This window comes from Carcharodon carcharias, chromosome 33 (genome assembly GCF_017639515.1).
Source record: "Carcharodon carcharias isolate sCarCar2 chromosome 33, sCarCar2.pri, whole genome shotgun sequence".
NCBI classification, from domain to species: domain Eukaryota; kingdom Metazoa; phylum Chordata; class Chondrichthyes; order Lamniformes; family Lamnidae; genus Carcharodon; species Carcharodon carcharias.
Window position 1 is genome coordinate 8,397,154 of NC_054499.1, and position 21,208 is coordinate 8,418,361.

Consider the following 21,208-nt stretch of genomic DNA (forward strand, 5'->3'; position numbering starts at 1 on the left):
TCCCTGTATCTCATTCCCAGGCTGCTGTCACTCCCTGTACCTCGCTCCCAGGCACCTATTGCTCCCTGTACCTCGCTCCCAGGCAACTGTCATTCCATGTACCTCACTCCCAGGCACCTGTCACTCCCTGTACCTCGCTCCCGGGCACCTGTCACTCCATGTACTTTGCTCCCAGGCACCTGTCGCTCCTTGTACCTCGCTCCCAGGCACCGGTCACTCCCTGTACCTCGCTCCTAGGCACCTGTCGCTCCCTGTACCTCGCTCCCAGGCACCGGTCACTCCCTGTACCTCACTCCTAGGCACCTGTCGCTCCCTGTACCTCGCTCCTAGGCACCTGTCGCTCCCTGTACCTTGCTCCCAGGCACCGGTCACTCCCTGTACCTCGCTCCCAGGCACCTATCGCTCCCTGTACCTCGTTCCCAGGCAACTGTCATTCCATGTACCTCACTCCCAGGCATCTGTCACTCCCTGTCAGTCACTCTACCTCACTCCAGGGCATGTGTCATTCCCTGTTCCTCACTTCCAGGCAAATGTCACACCCTGTTCCTCACTCCCAGTCACCTGCCACTCCCTGTACCTCGCTCCCAGGCTCCTCTCGCTCCTTGTACCTCGCTCCCAGGTTCCTATCGCTCCTTGTACCTCGCTCCCAGACTCCTATCGCTCCTTGAGCCTCATGCCCATTGGCCTGTCGCTCCCTCTACCTCGCTCTCAGGCACCTGTCGCTCCCTGTACCTCATTCCCAGGCTGCTGTCGCTCCCTGTTCCTTACTTCCAGGCATCTCTCACTCACTGTACCTTATTCCCAGGCACCTGTCACTCCCTGTACCTCACTCCCAGGCACCTGTGACTCCATGTATCTCACTCAAAGGCACCTGTCACCCCATGTACATCACTCAAAGGCACCTGTCACTCCCTGTACCTCACTCCCAGGCACATGTCATTCCCTGTACCTTACTCCCAGGCACCTGTCACTCCCGGCACCTCACTCCCAGGCACCCGTCACTCTCTGTACCTCACTCCCAGGCACTTGTCACTTCTGGTATCTCACTCCCAGGCACCTGTCACTCCTGGGCACCTTCACTTCCTGCATCTCACTCCGAGGCACCTGTTACTCCCTGTACCTCACTCGCAGGCACCTGTCACTCCCCGTACCTCACTCGTGGCACCTGTCACTCCCTGTATGTCACTACTAAGCACCTTTTGCTCCCTGTACATCACTCCCAGGCACCTGTCAATCCCGACACCTCACTCCCAGGCACCTTAGTCCCAGGCACCGTTCATTCCCAGACAACCTTCGCTTTCTGCACCTCACTCCCCGGCTCCTGTCACTCCCTGTACCTGACTCGCAACACCTGTCACTCCCTGTATTTCACTACCAAGCACTCGTTACTCCCTGTACCTCACCCCAGACCCCCATCACTCCCAGCCACCTGTCACTCCCTGCACTCACTCCCAGGCATTTGTCACTACCTGCCCTCACTCCCAGGCACCCATCACTACCTGTACCTCATTCCCATGTACCCACCAGTCCCTGTACCTCATTCCCAGGCATCTGTCACTCCCTGTGCGTCACTTCCAGACAACTGTGACTCCTTATACCTCACTCCCATGTACCTGTCACTCCTTGGACCACACAGCCAGATGTTTAATAGGGAATTTGGCACATATATGGGTAGGAAAGATTTGAAGGGCTCTGGAGAAAGAGCAGTGGAGTGGGACTACTTGGATGGCTCTTTCCAAATGCTGGTACAAGATGGGCCAAATAGCCTGATCCTGTGCTGTAAGATTCTGAGATACTGCTGAATTAAATGTTTTTTCTTGGTAACCCATTGCAGCAGCCTACACACTTTGGATTAACTGGTTTACTCTTGCTTTTCTTCTCTTCCATGTCAATCTGATCTTTGCAGAGCGCTCTGATGAATTCCTGGTTTACCGCTGGATGCACCTAATCGATGGGACAGCATCAGAACCTTTTGTCTTGAAGCTTTTCTCCACCTCCCAGCCTGAGATTCAGGCTCAGATATCCCCATGCAGCATAGCGGACAACACTGGTAAGAGGCTTCACAACTCTGCATTGTATGTGCTCTTTGTGGAAAGTTGCGGTCGTCCAATAATGCTTTGCAATCAAAATGTAGACATTCTATAATATAGAAAACATGGCAGCCTATTTGTGCACAGCAGGATTCCACAAACAGCAATGTGATAATACGCAGGTAATTTGCCTGTGGTAATGTTAGCTATGGTCTATTGGTCCATGACACCAGGGAGAACTCCCCAGCTTGTCTTCTATATAGCGACTGTGGGATCGTTCCTGACCATCTGAGAGGACAATTGATTCCTCGGGTTAACATCTGATCCTAAAGATAACATCTCTGTCATAGCAGCTTTCCCTCAGTACTGCACTGGGACTGTCAGCCTGGATTATATGCTCAGGTCTTGAGTGGGACTTAAACCCACACCAATTTCTGACTCAGGCTACCCATTGAACCGTTGCTGACAGCTGCTAACCCATGCAGACCAGGTTTCAGCCCTGCTCTCACCCCATCAATTCTTCTGTGTTAGCTATTAGATGATGAGTCCCTGATCCTCACCTGTATCCAGTAAAATGGGGGGGGGGGGGGGTTCGTCACTGCCCAAGTTCAGAGGTACTAACTAGGAACTGAACTTTCCAGTGTTCTCTTAATATTTTGAAGCAGGTGTCTAAAAATGTTTGTGTAACCCTGCAGAATGCACCAAATTGATAATAATGCCCATGATAGTATTTTTCAATCCCGACTGTCTCAAATCAGCATACCTCATCTGAAGTGTAATAACTTGTGTTGAGGGAGGTTTTGGCACAGTGGCATTGTCATTGGACTAATATTCCAGAAACCCAGGGTAATGCTCTGGGAACGTGGGTACAAACCCCACCATGGCAGATGGTGAAATTTGAATTCAATAAAAATCTGGAATTAAAAGTCTGATGATGACCACGAAGCCATTGCTGATTGTCGTAAAAACCCATCTGGTTCACTAATGTCCTTTAGGGAAGGAAATCTACTGCCCTTACCTGGTCTGGCCTACGGGTTGAATATTAAAATGCCCTCTGAACAAGGGCAGTTAGGGATGGGCAATAAATGCCAGCGACGTCCACATCTCATGAACAAATAATTAAAAAAAAAGCTAATGCAGCTGTCACCAGAAAACATCCCACAAACAGCCATCCAGTGAATAGCTGGTTAATCGTATGTGGCTGGAGGGAAGAATGCTGGCCAGAGTGTTGGGAACACTCCTCAGTCTTTGAATGGACTCATTAACATCCAGAAAGGCAGACTGGGGCCTTGGTTTATCATCGTGCGAATGTTGGACTTTGTAGCATTCAAAGTACAAACAACATGACTCTGCCCTATCAACAGTTTATTCTGTTACAAGCATTATCAAGCAGCACAAATCCAAATTACTAGCAACAATGCCACAGGAGATCAGTTAATATTTTATAAATGTCTGGCACTTGTCAGTCACCCACTGGGCATCATTGCTCAAGATGTCACACTTTGTCACAGAAGCAGATTTATTTTAAAGAGAAAGAAAACGAGTTGAGGAATGGAAGCCTGAAATTTACAGTTGTTAGAAGTGCCTCCTGATTACAGGTGGCTAAAGTTACTGAAATTTTCCCGTTGCAACAAGGAATACTCTAATGGCATCCTTAAAGGGCCAGGCCAGCTTGTCAGTTTTGCATCGCTGCCCTGCTGCAGATCCCAAACTGTTCAGGAGCACCATGATGGGAACTCCTCAACCCTGTAGTAAATATGATGCTAAGGTAAATAGAGCGATTCAGCTAAAATAAAAATACATACTGTAAAGTGCTTTTTTTCTCATTTAAGTGACCTTGCTTGTGTGTACGAATGTCAGGGTGGAATGCAAAATGATGGACCCCTGTGGACAGACAACATTCCCTTACCTGCTCACCACTGAGTACAGCCAGGTATATGTCAATGGTATGTACACCAGCGAGAGGACTGTTAGGTGGGAACTGTGGTATATAATTGAATTCGGATCAATTGAAACCTTTAAAAGGTGATCAGTTTGGGCAAGAATCTGACTTTTTCTAGGGAAGGGGTTTGGTGCTGTTTCGCATGATAGGTGGAGACCCCATAATAGAATTACTCTCAGACTGTGAAAGAAGGAGGTGTAATCCTCTGCAATGTCGTGTTCAATTGTTAGAGGAATGCAATCGATCCTAAACCTGCCTACAGAAAACTGGGGGGTCAAATGATAGCCGGGGACTTTGCCTCTTTTTTTAGGCCAATTGAGATAACAGGCAAACAACTGCTGCTCCGACTCAAGATCAGTGAAGGGCACAAAATGACAAATGAATCTGGGACTTGTGGTGAATTGACCACTGTACCAGGTAGTTATAGTTATCTGTCTGGCAGCCAGAAAACTAAACAAGACGTATGACAGTAATAACCAGTTCCCTTGGTCTCTGAGCGTAGAAGTAATTCGCTGCTTTGAGACTCGACTTTCAGGCTTAATATGTTTTTATCTTCCCCTGCCTCCTTTAGGGTATCATCAAGGAAAACTGTATGTTAAAAACCCAAAGGTAAAAGAGTTTATTCAGTGGATACGATCTGCCAAGGATCAGGAAAGGGACAGGCTGAGCCGCACTCAGATTGGTGGATGCTACAGCTATCCTCCCCTCCCATCCAGCGAGCGGGATTATCGACGTGAAATACTCGGTGAGGAAACCGGAGCTAGTCACTTGCTTAACATGTGGTGTTGTGTATTTATTTCATTTTCTGCAGCCTTCCCTACCCTGCTGCTGTCCACCTTGCCTCTGAGTCAGAAGGTTGTGGGCTCTACCACTGCAGTAGGAACTTGGGAACATAATCCAGCCTGATGCTCCCAGTGCTAATACTGGGAGAGTCCTGCACTGTTGGAGGTGCCACCTTTGGGACGAAACATTAAACCAAGGTTCCACCTGCCCTTTACGAGAGATGTAAAAGATCCCAGAGCCATTATTCAGAGAAGAGCGGGGGAGATTTCCCTGGTGTCCTGCCAATACTAATCCCTCAACTAATCATTATATAAACAGATTATCTTGTCAGTTATTTTATGGCAGGTTGGGCTGAATTATGTCATTCTGTATCGTAAATTTTCTGTGTTCCTTCACTGTGTATAGGGGTTACTATTCTCCCTGGTCTGGTAATGTATACATGAGCTGGCAGTGTCTTCAGAAAAGGAGCGGGGAAATTTAGGAGAGAGTTTTTTTAAATAAAGCAAACGTTTCTCTCTTTCTCAGGAAGATGTCCCTTGACAACGATGTCCGAACTGAAGCAGCTCCTGAATCAGCTGGAGTACCGAGAGCATAGGCAGGTCACTGTCCAGGGACGGATCACATCTGTAAAATACCAGTCACTGGACAGAGTGGATATAGAGGTAACTGCTGGCTAAATAGCTGCTTAACAATAGGTTAGTGGCGAAGGGAATGGACCAGGAATGGAAAATTATACAGAACCCATTGACTCAAGTGCTGTAGGGAAAGGGAGGAATTGAATGTATGTGTGTGCCCCCAGGACATGCCATATGTACAGTGGAATCACTAGGGCAGGATTACCCTACACAAAGACATCTTGTGTCATCTGTGGGTTGAAGTGTCACTCCAGAAAATTGAGCACAAAATCCAGGTTGACACTCCAAATGCAATACTGAGGGCGTGTTCCATTGGAGGTAACAGATGAAACCTCAGGTGAACATAAAAGATCCCACAGCACTATTTCAGAGAAGAGCAGGGGAGGTCTCTGCAGTGTCCTGACCGAGATTTATCCCTCAACCGACATCACTAGAAAACAGATTTTCTAGTCAAGTGTGCTGTGTGCAAATTGGTAACCATGCTTCCTCCATAACAATAGTGACTTAACTTCAAAAATACTTCATTGGCTGTAAAGAGTTTGAAACATTAAAGGTGTTACAGAAATATGATTTTCTGTTTTCTGTTTTAAATGAGTACACCAGAACTATAAGATACCCTCTCTATCTTATAAAGCAATGATATACTAGGTCAGGGGATTGTGCTGGGACGTAGACTTTTATGAAGTTGCTTCCTGACGTGAGAACAAGATGTTTCTGTCACACAGTCAGATTTCCAGCCTGGCAGGTAGCCAAGTGTGTTTTTCAGGAAATTCCTGTCTTACAGTCCGTTGAAGCCTGTCACACAGGAGAGCCGGCCATTGGAGGAATCGCGGAGTTTGAAGAATTGTTTGATGCTGACCGATCATTCCTCGGCACAAGTGGAAACAAAAGCCCTGTGATCCCTGTCATGAGGTGAGGCTTATTTTCCATGTGTGGAGAAGATAGAATTTTTCTTTTTGCTGTTCAATATTTCTATTTGTGAAGACGGGGTACAGTCGTGAAGGCGGGGTACAGTCGTGAAGGCGGGGTACAGTCGTGAAGGCAGGGTACAGTCGTGAAGGCGGGGTACAGTCGTGAAGACCGGGTACAGTCATGAAGACCGGGTACAGCCGTGAAGGCCAGGAGTAATAGTTCCAAGAAATAGAATACTTCTCTGCTGAGGGTCCACATCGAGCACTCCAAATCAGTTATATCACTGGTTCACAGAAGCAGCCTCTGAATTTCTCCGTGTTGGAGATCTCCTGTCATGTGGTGACCAGCTTTGGCGTGGGGTCTGGGTTCAAAACTCCCGCTGGTGTGAGCTGCCCATTTCCTTATCCATGTGCATGAACAGTGAGTGTCAACAGCTATTTGACTGCAAAAGACACTGTGGCGTAGCCTGATATGCACCCAATCGCATTTCTATGTGGGATGGGGTGCGGGGTGGGATTGGTGACTAGGGTAATGATCTGGAGTAGGAAGCATGACTGATTGCTCCCAACCCCCACTCCCAGAGACCCATTACACTGCTGCCAGGGCTAAAACCAGGTAATTCATCACAGGCAGGAGATCGGATCCAAGGGGTTTCCTCATCTTGTTGACCGAGTTACTGTCTCAAAAAGTTCAAGCATCAATCAAAGGACAGCATCAGCAGCAATAATCTAGCAAAGCGTGACCAAGAATGGAAAAGTAGTCAAAAGGTACTGATTAGGTGACATCAAGCTTAGCTTTTAAGTCCCTCTCGGTTGTGGAAGAAGGGAAGTCACTGTGGGAGCTAAAGAATTGCACAATTTGGAGTCAGTAGGAGACAGTACAGTGAGACTTGACCTCAGCACTAGAACTGGCTTTGAGACAAGGGATGGAAAGACAGGAAGCAAGGCTCTAAGATTCTCTGTGTTGGAGATGTGACTGAATTAATAAACCGGATCTTTATATTTCAGCAATGGAACTCCTCGAGGAAAACAAGCTGGCTTGTTGTTGAAAAGAAAAAGAAAAGGCACAACCCGGAGGAAAAAACAGGCATCAGCAAGGTAAGGAGCTTTCACTCACCAGAATGTCCTATCACTCGACACTGTGCTTCTAACAAATAAACTCCAACTCTCTCCTGAGAGTGCTGACTCCTTATTCAGGTGCCTCTGTTCTATTCACCGAAGGATCCAGACAGTTAAGCATTAGTTGGCAGTTTGATCACGATGGTTGGATGGGGGCTGTGTACCTGGTGCTGTCTCCCTCTGCCTCAAAGCATGAGTACTTTCCATTAGGAGTCACTGTGCTTTATTCCAGGAAGCCAGTTGGTGAAGGATAGAACTAGAGCCAATCTTTACACAATTTTATTAGCATTTATTTACAGAGTTACACATTATAAGCATACACCTCCTAACTCAACAACTACAGTTTCAAACTGTGTCTATGTATAGGAGCACAAGTGAATCCCCAATTAAGGTCCAACACCATACAATTAAACACAATTACTATACAACTAAAGAGGCGGCTGTGGTGACGGTGGATGCATTGGTGATCATATTTCAAAATTCTATCCATTCTGAAATGGCGCCTGCAGATTGGAATGTAGCAAATGTAGCCCCGCTATTTAAGATAGGAGGGAGAGAGAAAACAGGGAACTACAGATCTGTTAGCCTTACATCAGTAGTGGGGAAAATGCTAGAAACTAGTATATAGGATATGATAACTGGGCACTTAGAAAATAGTGGTAGGATTGGCAAAGTCAGCATGGATTTATGAAAGGAAAATCATGAGGATAAGGGAGAACCAGTGAATGTGGTGTATTTGGATTTTCAGAAGGCTTTTGATTAGGTCCCACATAAAAGGCTAATAAGCAAAATTAGAGCTCATGGGATTGGGGGTAATATACTGGCGAGGTTTGAAGATTGGTTAACGGGTTGGGAACAGAAAGTAGGGGCAAATGGATCATTCTCAGTTCGCTAGACTGTAACAAATGGGGTAAGTACTTGGGCCCCAGCTACTCACAATCTATATCAATGATTTGGATGTGGGGACCAAATGTATTGTTTCCAAGTTTGCTGATGACACAAAATTTGGTGGGAATGTGAGTTGTGAGTAGGATTCAAAGAGGCTTGAAGGGGATTTAGACAGGCTAAGTGAATGGGTAAGAATATGGCAGATAGAATATAATGTGGAAAAATGTAAAGTTATCCACTTTGGTAGGAAAAACAGAAATGCAGAGTATTTCTTAAATGGTGAGAGATTGGGAAGTGTTGATATCCAAAGGAGCCAGGGTGTCTTTGTTCATAAGTCACTGAAAGCTGATATGCAGGTGCAATAAGCCATTAGGAAGGCAAATAGTATGTTAGCCTTAAATGTACGGGGATTTGAGCACAGGAGTAAGGAAGCCTTGCAGCAGTTGTATAGAGCCTTGATGAGATCACACCTGGAATATTGTGTGTAGTTTTGGTTTCCTACCTAAGGAAGGATATACTGGCCATTGAGGGAGTACAGTGGAGGTTCACCAGACTGATCCCTGGGATGGCAGAGATTGTCTTGCGAGGAAAGATTGAAGAGACTGTGTCTGTATTCTCTAGAGTTTAGAAGAATGAGAGGTGACCTCATTGAAGTGTACAAAATTCTTACAGGGCTCGAGAGGGTAGATGCAGGAAGGATGTTTCCCTTTGTTGGGGGATCTAGAACCAGGGGACACAGCCTCAGAATAAGAGGTAGGCCATTTAGGACCGAGATGAGGAAGATTTTTTTCAGTCAGAGGGTAGTGAATCTTTGGAATCCTCTACCTGAGAGAGCTGTGGAGGCTCAGTCATTGAGTATATTTATAGCAGAGATCAATAAATTTCTAGATATCAATGACATCAAGAGGTGCGGGAAGATGGCATTGAGGTGGAAGATCAGCCATGGTCTAGTTGAATGGCGGAGCAAGCTCAAGGGCCGAATGGCCTTCTGCTCCTATGTTCCTAACATGCTAGGCGGCAGTCGGATGCAGGAGCTCCATTTTGACTTTCCTTCCTCCATAGCCCAGGGGTGCTACAGCAGCCTGCCTTATAAACCCAACTCAGCACAGATTGGTAAATCCAAGCTGGAACTTTCCTGTCTCTTTGCCATTTACCATTGGGGCAACTAGTCTGATTGTTAGATAAAGAACAGGTCATAGTTGCTGTCCTGTTCCCTGGGGAGTGGTTAGAATGTGAAACTTGAAACCACATGAAATGGCTGAGGTGAAAAGCTGTGTGGAAGACCACAACTAGGGCCATAAAATTGTAAGATACCCATTTGATTCCCAATCAAATAATCTTCTTTACCCGTGAGCGTGGTGAGAATGTGAAACTTGCTACCACAGAGAGTGGTTGAACTGAATACCGTAGATACACTTAAGGGGAAGCTGGATAAACACATGAGAGAGAGAAAGGAATAGAAGAATATGCTAGTAGGGTGAGATAAGGGTGAAATAAAGAGAGAGAGGAGGCTTGTGTGGAGCACAAACACCAGCCTGGACCAGATGGGCTGAATGGCCTGTTCTATGCTGTCAATACTGTATAATTCTTTGTAATCCTACATTTGATGAACCTTCCATGAACCCAACTTGCTTTCACAATCCTGCAATGAGCGTCAACTTTATGCTGGAATTCTTTTCCGTGTTCCCTTCCTTGGCTGCACAAGCTCCAACTTGTATAGAGCTTGCGACGCATGTACTAACATGTACAAAGTCCCACACACTCAGCAACATTACCCTTCTAACCTTTGTTGTCTCTCTCCCTCCCAGTACACTGACAATACAATCCAGACTCCCATGCTCCATGTTCCAATTCTCTGCTCTCCAACCGCTGAACCTCTCTGTGTTTTCTCCCCTCCACTGCAGATGAGGTGACAGTGCCTATAGACGCCAAGTCCCTGCAGTCTTAAATCTGTTTACTTAACGACATCTCTCTTCTCAAAATCAGATTTATATGGCTGTTTAACATGAGAAATAGGAGCATGAGTAGACCATTTAGCCCCTCGAGCTAGCTGTGTCATTCAGTAAGATCATGGTTGATCTGATTGTGGTCTTAACTCCACTTTTTTGCTTGTTTCCCCCCCTCCCTTAATCCTTGACGCCCTTCTAGATCAAAAATCTGTCTAACTCAGCTTTGAATATATTCAATGACCCAGTCTCCCTGCTCCCTGAGGTAGCAAATCCCAAAGGTTAGCAGCCCTCTGAGAGTAAAACTTCCTCCTCATCTCTGTCTTAAATGGAAGACCTCTTATTTTGAACCCCCTAGTTCTAGATTCCCCCACAAGGGAAAACATCCTCTCTGCATCAACCCTGTCAAGCCCCCTCAGGTTCTTTTATGTTTCAATAAGATCACCTCTTCTAAGCTCCAATGAGTATAGGCCCAACCTGCTCAACTTTTCCTCAGAAGACAAACACGCCTTCATCCCAGGAATCAGCCCAGTGAAGCTTTTCCAAACTGTCTCCAATGCAAGTATATCCCTTCTTAAATAAGGTGGATCAAAACTGTATGCAGTGGTCTAGGTATCATCTCACCGATGCCCTGCATAGTTGTAGTAATATTTCTTACATACTTAAAAAAGCATACAGGATACTAGGCTTTGTAATTGAGGGACAGAGTTACAAAGCCAAGGAAGTTGTGCTGGAGTATTGTGTCCTAATTCTGGGCATCACATTTGAGTAAGGAGGTCGCGCCCTTAGGGAGATGGAGAAGAGATTTACTAGAATGGTACGAGGGATGAGGGACTTTAGTTATGTGGAGAGAGACTGGAGAAGCTGAGATTGTTCTCCTTAAGGCTTGAGGGGAGATTTAATATAATTCTTCAAAATTCTGAGAGATTTTAATAGAGTAAAAAAGAGGGAAGTGATAGGTAAACATAGGACATGTATAAAATCGTTAGCCAAAGGACCAGAGAGGGAGATGACATTTTTTTTTTACACAGTGAATTGTGATCTGGAACTTGTAGGCCTGAAGTTTTCAGGCCGCATGTGTGCAAAAGAACACTTCAATCTCCCTGAGGCACGGAGCTGCCTCAGGGAAATTGAATCACTGCTAAAAATATTAAATACATGGATTAAAAATGTATTTCAACATGTCCCCTCGTGACTGTGTCACAAGAGATGGGACATGTTTTTATGTGTAGGAAAATTTTTTATTAAATTAATAAAAGCTTTAGGAAATCTCATTCCACTCGTGGATGAGGTTTCCTAATAAAACGCGAAGGCTGCTTGGCCTCTTCGCCTGCCCACCAACCTTAAGGATGGACGGGCAGCGTTAACAATGACCTTAACGGCCTTAATAGGCTGTTTAAATATCAGTAGCTGCGCAGCCGACTCCGGCGGCGCCTGCCGAACGAAACATCATGAGACAGCGTGATGATGTCAGGACGCACACCCAACGTCATCGCTTGTCATTTTACATGTCGGGCCTGCCTCCGCACACTGACTGAAAGATCCTGCCCCCCGTAATCTCAAGGGGTGGTGGAAGCAGATTCAATAATAACTTTCTAAAGGGGCATTGGATACATACTAGAAAATATTTGCAGGGCTGTGGGGGAAAGTCCAGAAAAGTGTAGAACTAACTGGAAAGCTCTTTAAAAGAGCTGACAAAAACTGAATGGGCTGAAAGGCCTCTGTCTGTGATATATCAGTCTATAAAAAAACTAACTCTGTGACTATGACTTCCGTCATGTCACCTAACCTTTCCCCTATGAAGCATTTAGAGTATTTAGCATGTGAAAAGCACCATATAACTGGTTCCTTTTTGATCTAGACTTAGTAAAGATAAAGAATCAAGTGTCGAGAAGCAGACAACGATCCACCATCCACAAACACGAGAGAAGAATGTGAACCATGCTGGAAGTCCCGGGCAAGGTTTGAACACACAGCTGCTTCCTTGCAACACCCAGTGTTTTATTCTGTTATTAGCCTACAGCCATAACTCAATGCATAGCACTCTCATCTCCAACTCAGAAAGAAGGTGGGTTGAAGTCCCACTCCAGAAACTTGGGTACAACGTTCCCTGTGCCAGTACCAAGAGAGTGCTGCACTGTTGGAAGTTCTGTCAGTCAGCCTGTTGTGGTGGCAGTAATGGCGCAGTAAGCGGCTTCAGTGATACCTGGGCTGGGGAGGGTTAAAATCACTTTTCCCTCTGCTCTTGATCTCTATGCAGTCACCTGTGCTGACAAGAACCCCAAAGGTGGTAACTGCCGAGGTCAGAATCAGACTGGGCTATGACCCCTTCCCCTCCCACCACTGTCCCAGGCAGCTAAAGCTCTGGCTGCCTTCCCTGTCTAGGTTCAAACATATCACATGGCAATGTGGTTGCGATACCAGAGGACAGCCAGTACCTGGTGATCCCACAAGCCAGCGCTGTTAGGAGAAAGTTAGAGGGCTGACATCTTGTGGCTGATGAGATTGCTTAACTGGAACCATCTCAGCCCTACTGCATTCATCTCAGCTCTACTGCATTCATCTCAGCTCAGCTTGGGACTGAGTTAATCCACCCCTCTGCCAACCCCAATAAGGGATTAGGCAGATTATTGAGGGGCCCATGTTAGTGATATTATCTGTTGCCACAAATTCCCATCCCCGAAATATTTCCATCTAGACAGTGTGTGAATGTCCCAGCTGTCTGATGTAGTCATGGAAAAAGGTGGAGAAAACCGAGATTAGTTTGGGATTACAAAGGTTCATGAACCTTACAGCACAGAAGGAGGCTATTTGGCCCATCATGTCTGTGTTGGCTGTTTGGTAGAGCTAGATTAGTCACATTGCCCCTGGTCTTTCCCCATAGCCCTATAAATGTTTTCCCTTCAAGTATTTATCTTATTCTCGTTTGAAAGTTATTATTGAATCTGCTTCCACTGCCCTTCCAGGCTGCTCTATTCCAGATCACAATAAAAAAAGGTTCTCTCTCTCTTCCTGCATGTCTCCCTTCATATGGTTCCATTTAGTTTATAATGCCTCTCCCCAGTCTTTCTACCAAAATGAATCACATTAAATTTCATATTCCCCCCTTGTCTCCCCTTTTCACTGGTCTGTGTCCTCCTAAAGTCTGTAGTTATGTTCTCTGTTTTTGAGTTTTGTGTCATCTGAAAATATGCCATGCATATTCAAGTCTAGGTTATTAATATGCATCAAAAATATTAATTTTCGATGTATATAGGTAGAGATCTATATGGAAATCAAGTCTGGCATTGATACAGGACTATGGGGAAAGTGAGGGAGTGGGATTAGTCTGAAATTGATACTGAGCTAAGGGGAGAGAGCAGGGCAGTGGGATTAGTTTGGGATTGATACAGGGCTATGGGGAGAGAGTGAGGCAGTGGGATTAGTTTGGAATTGATACAGGGCTATGGGAAGTGAGTAAGGCAGTAGGATTAGTTTGGGATTGATTCGGGGCTATGGGAAGTGAGTAGGGCAGTGGGATTAGTTTGGGATTGTTACAGGGCTATGGGAAGCGAGTAGAGCAGTGGGATTAGTTTGGGATTGATGCCGAGCTATGGGGAGAGAGTGGGGCAGTAGTATTAGTTTGGAATTGATACAGGGCTATGGGAAGTGAGTAGAGCAGTGGGATTAGTTTGGGATTGATTCAGGGCCATCAGAAGTGAGTAGGGCAGTGGGATTAATTTGGGATTGATACCGAGCTATGGGGAGAGTGGGGCAGTGGGATTAGTTTGGGATTGTTACAGGGCTATGGGAAGTGAGTGGAGCAGTGGGATTAGTTTGGGATTTTTGCAAGGTTATGGGGAGAGAGCGAGGCAGTGAAATTAGTTTGGGATTGTTACAGGGCTATGGGGAGAGAGTGGGGCAGTGGGATTAGTTTGGGATTTTTGCAGGGTTATGGGGAGAGAGCGAGGCAGTTTAGGATTGGTTTTGCAAAGAGATGGCAGATAGAATGGGCTGAAGCTGAGCTCCTGAGTTCTGAATTTCTATGGCTCTTGTCTTGTAGGTTTGAACTGTATTCAAAGATTAAGATAGGCTAAAACCTAATGCAATATTGGGGGTTGAGATGTTAAATATCGGCAGTGTCCATCTGTTCAATTCGAATGATTCCACAGTATTAGTTGAGGAAGAGCTGGGACCGTTCCTGGTCTCCTGCTCAGCGTTCCTTCCTCAACCGTTAAAAGTATATTCATAGCTGTTTTCTCATTGCTGCACGTGGCATTGTGTTGTATACAAACGGCTGCTGCATTCACTTACACAACAGTGACTGCACTGCTAAAATAAACTGTTGTCAATGAAGCAGTCTCAACATGAAAAGTGGAGTGGTATGAATGCAGTCTTTCTTCCTTCTTTCAAAGACCTCAACTTCATCAAGGCTTGCCAGGAGTTCTACACAGACTCAGATGATGTGGAGGAGATGCCAAGTCCAGTGAACCCCTGCTCAGCCCACTCCGTCTTGCCCTTGGCCAACTGCTCATCACAGCAGGAGCATCTCCCACACCGTGGGGACATCTCACAGATGGTGGCTCGCAGCTTCCACTTCAGAGACAAGGCCTTCCTCCTCCAAACCTTTGGTCTCCAGCCCTCACGCTTTTCTGGAATCCCAGCCGATCAGACAGTGGACCTGGAACACTGTGAACCAGCATGTTGCCATGGATACTACACCGTGACCATTTTAGGTAAAGGGAGCTTAGGTAACAAGGTCTGTCAGGGTTTTACTACTATTATCAGCACATATTGGCAGTTTGTGTAGGAGCTCCTAATCCTAATCAGACCAGCCCGTACAAACCAATTTTTGGATTGATAAAGCTATGACAAGAGCATGGGGCTGTGAGATTAGTTTGGAATACCAGTCTATGGTAAGTGAGTGGGGCAGTGGGATTAGTATTGAATTGCTCTTGCAAAGACTTGGCAGACATGATGGGCTAAATGGCCACTCTTGAGCCCTGAACTTCTACATTTCTGGTATTGTGAATTCCAGTTTTGATTCTTTGGAAGGTGCTGAGTGTGGCTAGTGTACAATTCTGCTGGTAGTAGCAGCCCTCACACATGACCTCTGTGCATTAACTCTTTGAGCTATACCAGGGGTCACCGGGACAGCAATCAGATAAAAGCCATTTTTGAAAAATCATTCTCAAAATGTAGGTGTCTCTGGCAAAGCTGGCATTTATTGTCTCTCCCTGGTTGCCCTGAAATGATTGTTGTAGGCCTTCTGTTTGAACTGGGCCTATCTATCTCTGTCCTATCTAAACCTTGCACCCTCAGTGTTTGGGGGGGGAATGGTTTAGACAGTGTTCAGGAGCAGGAGCCAGTCTTCCCCAGTCTGAGGGTGCTAATATCCAACCAGCAGCTGAGATTAATTCAGCAAAGACTGGAGCCCACCTTCAAGCAGCTGGAGAAAAGTAGGAAGTTGAACCAGAATCTTAATTACTTTATCCTCTCTCACTTCCAGGACTAAATGAAGAGCTGTCTATAGACACCATCTTTCTCCCTATCGTTCCCAGGTTGGATCACCGAGCTATGTATCCTGCCAAGCACAGCAACACCCTGATCTCTATTTTGGCTCATGGAGGGCCAGCATCCAAACAGCGCTGCCACGTTGACACAGACAGTGCAGAGAGCTCTCCACCTTCTCCTGGTAAATGTTCCTTCTAGCCCTCTCTCCCCTCCTCTCCTGAAAGCACAGACTCTCACTGGGCACAGGTTCTAACTGCTCACTGATACCTCATCTCTGTCCCCACTCTTCATTTGTTAGCCTGGTATAGCAGAGAAACAGGCCATTCAGCCCCACCGATCTATGCTGGTGTTTATGCTGCATGTGAACCTCTTCCCATTCTTACTTCATCTCGCCCTATCAGCATATCCTTCTATTCCTTTCTCTCTCGTGTTTATCCAGCTTCCCCTTAAATGCATCTATATAATTCACCTCAACCATTCTCTGAGGCAGTAAGTTCCACATTCTCACCACTCTCCGGGTAAAGAAGTTTCTCCTGAATTCCCTGTTGGATTTATTAATGACTTTTATATTTATGGCCCCTGGTTCCCACAAGTTGAAATGACTTCTACACATTTACTATAATGATCCCCTTCGTAATTTTAAACACTTGAGGTCACCTGTAAGCCTTCTCATCTAGAACGAAGAGCCCGAGCCTGTTCAGTTGAGAGATTGTGGGCCAGATTTGCAGAGTTGGGAAGAGTCTGTGGATCATTGAAAATGGAGGGGGTGAGTGGGGGCAACCTGGATGTGGTCCTGCTCCCATTTCTGACAGATCCATTTTTTTTACTGGGAGGGGAAAAAGGGGAAGGGTGTGATTCACACATTTGGAAAAGCAAACTTAGGGCCATTTGAACTCAGTGCTGACCCCATTTTGGCAGTAGCAAGGTCTTTAATTCAGTGTGGGAGTAGAAGTGAACGCTCTTGAAGGGCGGAAAAGGTTTGTATAGTTGTCATAATCTGAAGGTTTTAAATGCCCCGCATTTTTAAATTTAAAAAAAGAACAGGCTGTAGCTGACAGTGACAATTAAAAGGAATTTGCTGGACTGTTTTCACTGAAAGGCTTAGGTTAGAAACAAAGCATCTGGTCTTGCAGTTTCAATAGAGTTCTTTGTTGACATATCCCCAAGGGCTACCATTATGTTATACTCCCTGGAGTGAAAATTGTGCATCTTACAATCTGTTTTACTGAGAGGGGTCCAGCTTGAGCTACCCACCTTGGTAGCCAAATTCTGGCCCTGTGAGCAAGAAGGGGACTGACCTGGATCAATGTTATTTTCCAGCCAGAAGAGGGTGCTCTTGCCCCATGTCTATTGTAGTATTGAGGGGAATGAGATAAGAGACTACCATTCATCATCTACTAACCAAACCTTTCCACAACAGCTCAGCAAGCTTAACTTGCAAATTGCTAAGGCCAGTAAAGTTGCAGGTCTGATTTTACCAGTACAAAGTGAACAGAAGCAGTGGCAGGAGCGTGGAATTGGTCTCACTAAACTTGATCTGATCCAAACCCTGCAGCCTGTATCCTAATTCGCACCATCACCCCTCTGTTGCTTGCTGACTTACATTGACTCCTGTTCGAGCAACCCTAAAAATTTAAAACTCTCCTCCTTGTGTTCAAATCCCTCCCTATATCTGTAACCCGCTCCAGTTCTAAAACTCTTCAAGATCTCCATGCCTTCAGCTACCTGAGCCATGAGCTCTGGGACTCCCTCGATAAACCCCTCTGCCTCTCTCTCCTCTTTTATGACAAACCTTAAAACCTACTTTAAATCAAGCTTTTGATCACCTGTCCTAATGCTTCCCCTACACAGCTTGATGTCAAATTTTGCTTAATAACCAGTTCTCTGAACTGCCTCGGGATGTTTTACTATGTTTAAGGCACTATATAAGTGCAAGTTGCTGTTGCTAGCAGAACACAGTTGGCCTCAGCAGACTTGGGCTAAAGCAGAAAAGCAGCTACCAATCTTTTTTATTTGTCATGGAACATAGACACCATTGGCAAAGCCAACATTTATTGCCCATCCCTAATTGCCCTTGAGGAGGTGGTGATGAACCACTTTCTTAAACCGCTGCAGTCTATGTGCCGTAAATGCACCCGCAGTGCTGTTAGGGAGTTTCAGGATTTTGACCCAGCAACAGTGAAGAACTGGTCATAAAAGTTCCAAGTCAGGATGTTGAGTGGCTTGGAAGGGAACTTGCAGGTGGTGGTGTTCTCATGCACCTGCTGCCCCTTGCTCCTTCAGCTGATTTGAGTTTGCGGGTTTGGAAGGTGTTGTTGAAGGAGCCTTGGTGAGTTGCTGCACTGCATCTTGTAGATGGTACACACACTGCTGCCACGGTGTGTCAGTGGTGGGAGTGAATGTTTTGGGTGGTGGATGGGCTGCTTTATCCTGAATAGTGTCTCCTTCCTAATCATCAGCAAATAGGCTCTACTGGAAAGTGCACAGGTGGATGAACTCCACGGTTGAATAGTACACTGAAACTCTCTGACTGGATTCACTCATGGCCATGTGGGGGTTGGGGGGAGTGGGGGGTGGTAACCAGGCCTGTACCAAGAGAGAAAATTGAGCATAGAAGTCAGAGCAAAGAAGGAAGTTGCATTTCTGCAGTGCCTACCACAACCTCAGGATGTCCTACAGCCAATGAAGTATTTTTTTGAAGTATGGTCATTATAATTTTCACACAGCAAGATCCCACAAACTGCAGTATGATAACGCCCACATTATGTGCTTGGATTATGAGCTCAAATCTCTAGTGAAACTTGTCGCTCTTGACTCAAGAGGTGAGAGAGAGCTACCCACTGAGCCACAGCTGACTCGCTGTTGAAAATCAAACAATGCAGAGAAGGGAAAACAGACTCAACAATTTTTATTTAAAGTATAAATCATTGATTTGCTTATTGGCAGGTGACATTCTCAGATCTGCGGCTGGACTGGAGGAAATGCTGTTTATCTTTGTCCTCGACATCTGCAACCAAGGAGGCATCAGTGTTGAAGTTGCTCTCAATCGTGCCTACGTTCAGCACAGAGCTCTCTGAACCATCCAGGCCTTTTTTTCGTTTTCTCATCTTGATTCCAGCAATATTTGCCTGGATCACATACAGCTTTGGGTCTCAGTGGAATTTTAATTTTATGTTTATGCTGTTTTATTTTCAGGATTTCTAAAAAGAAAAATTATGTTTCTGTTCCTAAGGAACTGCATCAATATCTATGATCTCTTCCCATTAGAGAGTACCTTCCTAAACTGTGAATAGGGACCCTTATTTTCTTAATCCCCCTTCACCCATTCCTTGAAAACCGGGATATGGGAGTTTGTTAAGGCACCTGCCCTGGGAGCATTTGATACAAGTATATAGGGAGTTTATTCTGTATCTAACGTGCTGTACCTGGCTGTCACATGCCCTCGTGTTCATTCACTTAAAAGTTTACCATCATCTCTCTGCCAGTGGCTTGATGGGTGAAGAGACTGTATGAACATGTTAACTGAAGGCCCAGGTTTTATATCTGGCAGCTTGAGTTGGCTGATCTGAACTGACCTAGGACAGGCCTAGTATCACAGTGGCAGGGAAGGGTGGGAGAGCGAGAGACGCAGGAGAAAAGTATGTATTTTTTAAAGTAACTTGTTTATATGTATTATTTGTATCACAACTGGCTAAAACAACTTGGGGAAGAAAAAAATTAAGTTAAAAGAAAAAAGTGAACTCTAATTTTAACGGGGTAGGAGCAAAATGTTTGTTTTGACGTGTGTCTTGCTCTAACTAGGGAATTAAGTCACTTGCTTTTTATGTAAATTGTACATTACTTTTTCTACATCTTTTGTTTCATGCTGACTGGTTAGATTTTAAAATCATAGGAACAGAAATCAGATGGGCAGATTAGTTACAGAAAATAGAGGAGTGTGGGCAGCAGATGGATTCTTTGGTGAGCAGCAGGGCGATATCAGGCAGGAAGTTCGCCAGTTGGTATCTGTCAGACTTTGGAGTCTTGCTGTGCACTGAGTTTATACAGTTTAAGGGGCTTGTGGGGACGGGGTGTAGCTAATCCAAGGGGTGTGTTTTCAACTCAAATTGTTTTCCTTATCTTTCTGACTGTTCTTCACAAACCCTCTGATTATAAACTGTTTTCAAAGTAGTTGTTGCTGAATTTCAGCCCTAGATGCTCATCTGATCTCCCAAATGCTTGAGTTTATCTTTCCCCAAGTCCTCGTGCGTAACTGTTAACGTTTGCACAAATATCAAGAGTGTAAAAGCCCAATTTCCTGAATCTGCTATCGGTTAGTTTTCCTCCCCAATCTATTTTTCATTTGAGCATTTTGCCCTCCAGGTCCTGTTTCTTGGGAGAGCATTGCTTTATTGCTCTGCTCTTGAGGGCAATGAGTGGTGCCTGAGTCTGATACTATCAGGATTGACAGCCCAGCCACTATTCTTCAAGGATGAACCTAGATAGTGGTGGGCTATTCAGCACAGAGGACAATACAACTGAGCTTGGTCCTGGCCCCATGCAATATTAGGTAACACTAACCTCAACCCACCACCTCAAACAATTTGTATCCTTCCCTGTAACTACTGCCCAAGTTAAGATCAATCCAGAAATACAAGGGAATGACTATGGGGCATTGCCACTGTGTTGCGAGCTGTAGCCTACTGGGTAGCTCTCTTGCCTCTGAATCAGACAGTTATGGGTTCAAATCCCACCCCAGAGGCTTGTACACAATCTAGGCCAACACTCCCAGAACAGTATTAAGAGAGTCCTGCACCGTCAGGGGTGCTGTCTTTCAAACACGACGTTATGCTGAAGCCCAGCCTGCCCCTAAAAGATTCTGCAGCCACTATTTCAAAGAAGCATTGGGGTGTTCTGCCTGGTGTCATGACCAATATTTATCCCTTAGCCAAATCACATAAAAAATTATCTGGTCCTTATTTCATTGCTGTTTGTAGGAGCTTGCTGTGCACAAATTACAACTGTGACTACATTTCAAAAGTACATTGTTGACTGAGAAGCACTTTGTGACATTGTCGTCATGAAGAGCGCTGTATCATTGTGTGTCCTTTTCCCGAAGAATGAGCCTGAGCGCCACCCTGATAGTTTGCTGCCTTCTGGCATCGTAGTCACAGAATTTCAGTACTTTTACCTTATCAGCAGGAAACCTTTGCGAGTGGCTGGAGTCCGCTGTTCCTGGTGAGAGGTTTAATGAATTGGTACAGATTTCTTCTGCGTGACTTGTTTTTATTTACTGTATATTGTGAAAGGTTATTTAAACAAGCAACTATTTTGATAAAGGTTTATACATTTTGACCCAAGTCCTGTACTCTTACACCTTCATGTTTTGTTTCAGACTGAGGGGAAGCAGATTCAAGTGAAGCAGTGAAAAAAAATGAACTAGAATTGATCTACAGAAAGGGAGAACAGAGAGGAATGGGAA

At 45.4% G+C, this 21,208-nt stretch overlaps 1 protein-coding gene across 2 annotated transcripts in view; it reads left to right on the plus strand.

Moving 5' to 3' along the window:
* Positions 1–20,994, plus strand: part of LOC121272357 (RPA-related protein RADX-like) — a 37,007-nt gene extending 16,013 nt beyond the window's left edge. The window contains exons 6-15 of one of the 2 annotated variants that reach the window (XM_041178997.1): positions 1,907–2,050; positions 3,863–3,976; positions 4,544–4,717; positions 5,281–5,417; positions 6,175–6,302; positions 7,310–7,399; positions 12,116–12,216; positions 14,649–14,969; positions 15,743–15,928; positions 18,694–20,994. In XM_041178997.1, coding sequence (XP_041034931.1) covers positions 1,907–2,050; positions 3,863–3,976; positions 4,544–4,717; positions 5,281–5,417; positions 6,175–6,302; positions 7,310–7,399; positions 12,116–12,216; positions 14,649–14,969; positions 15,743–15,928; positions 18,694–18,824 — 1,526 coding nt within the window. In that variant the 3' untranslated portion in view covers positions 18,825–20,994. The remainder of the gene's footprint in view (positions 1–1,906; positions 2,051–3,862; positions 3,977–4,543; positions 4,718–5,280; positions 5,418–6,174; positions 6,303–7,309; positions 7,400–12,115; positions 12,217–14,648; positions 14,970–15,742; positions 15,929–18,693) is intronic. The other variant, XM_041178998.1, reaches the window with a different exon arrangement.
* Positions 20,995–21,208: the final 214 nt, after the last annotated feature.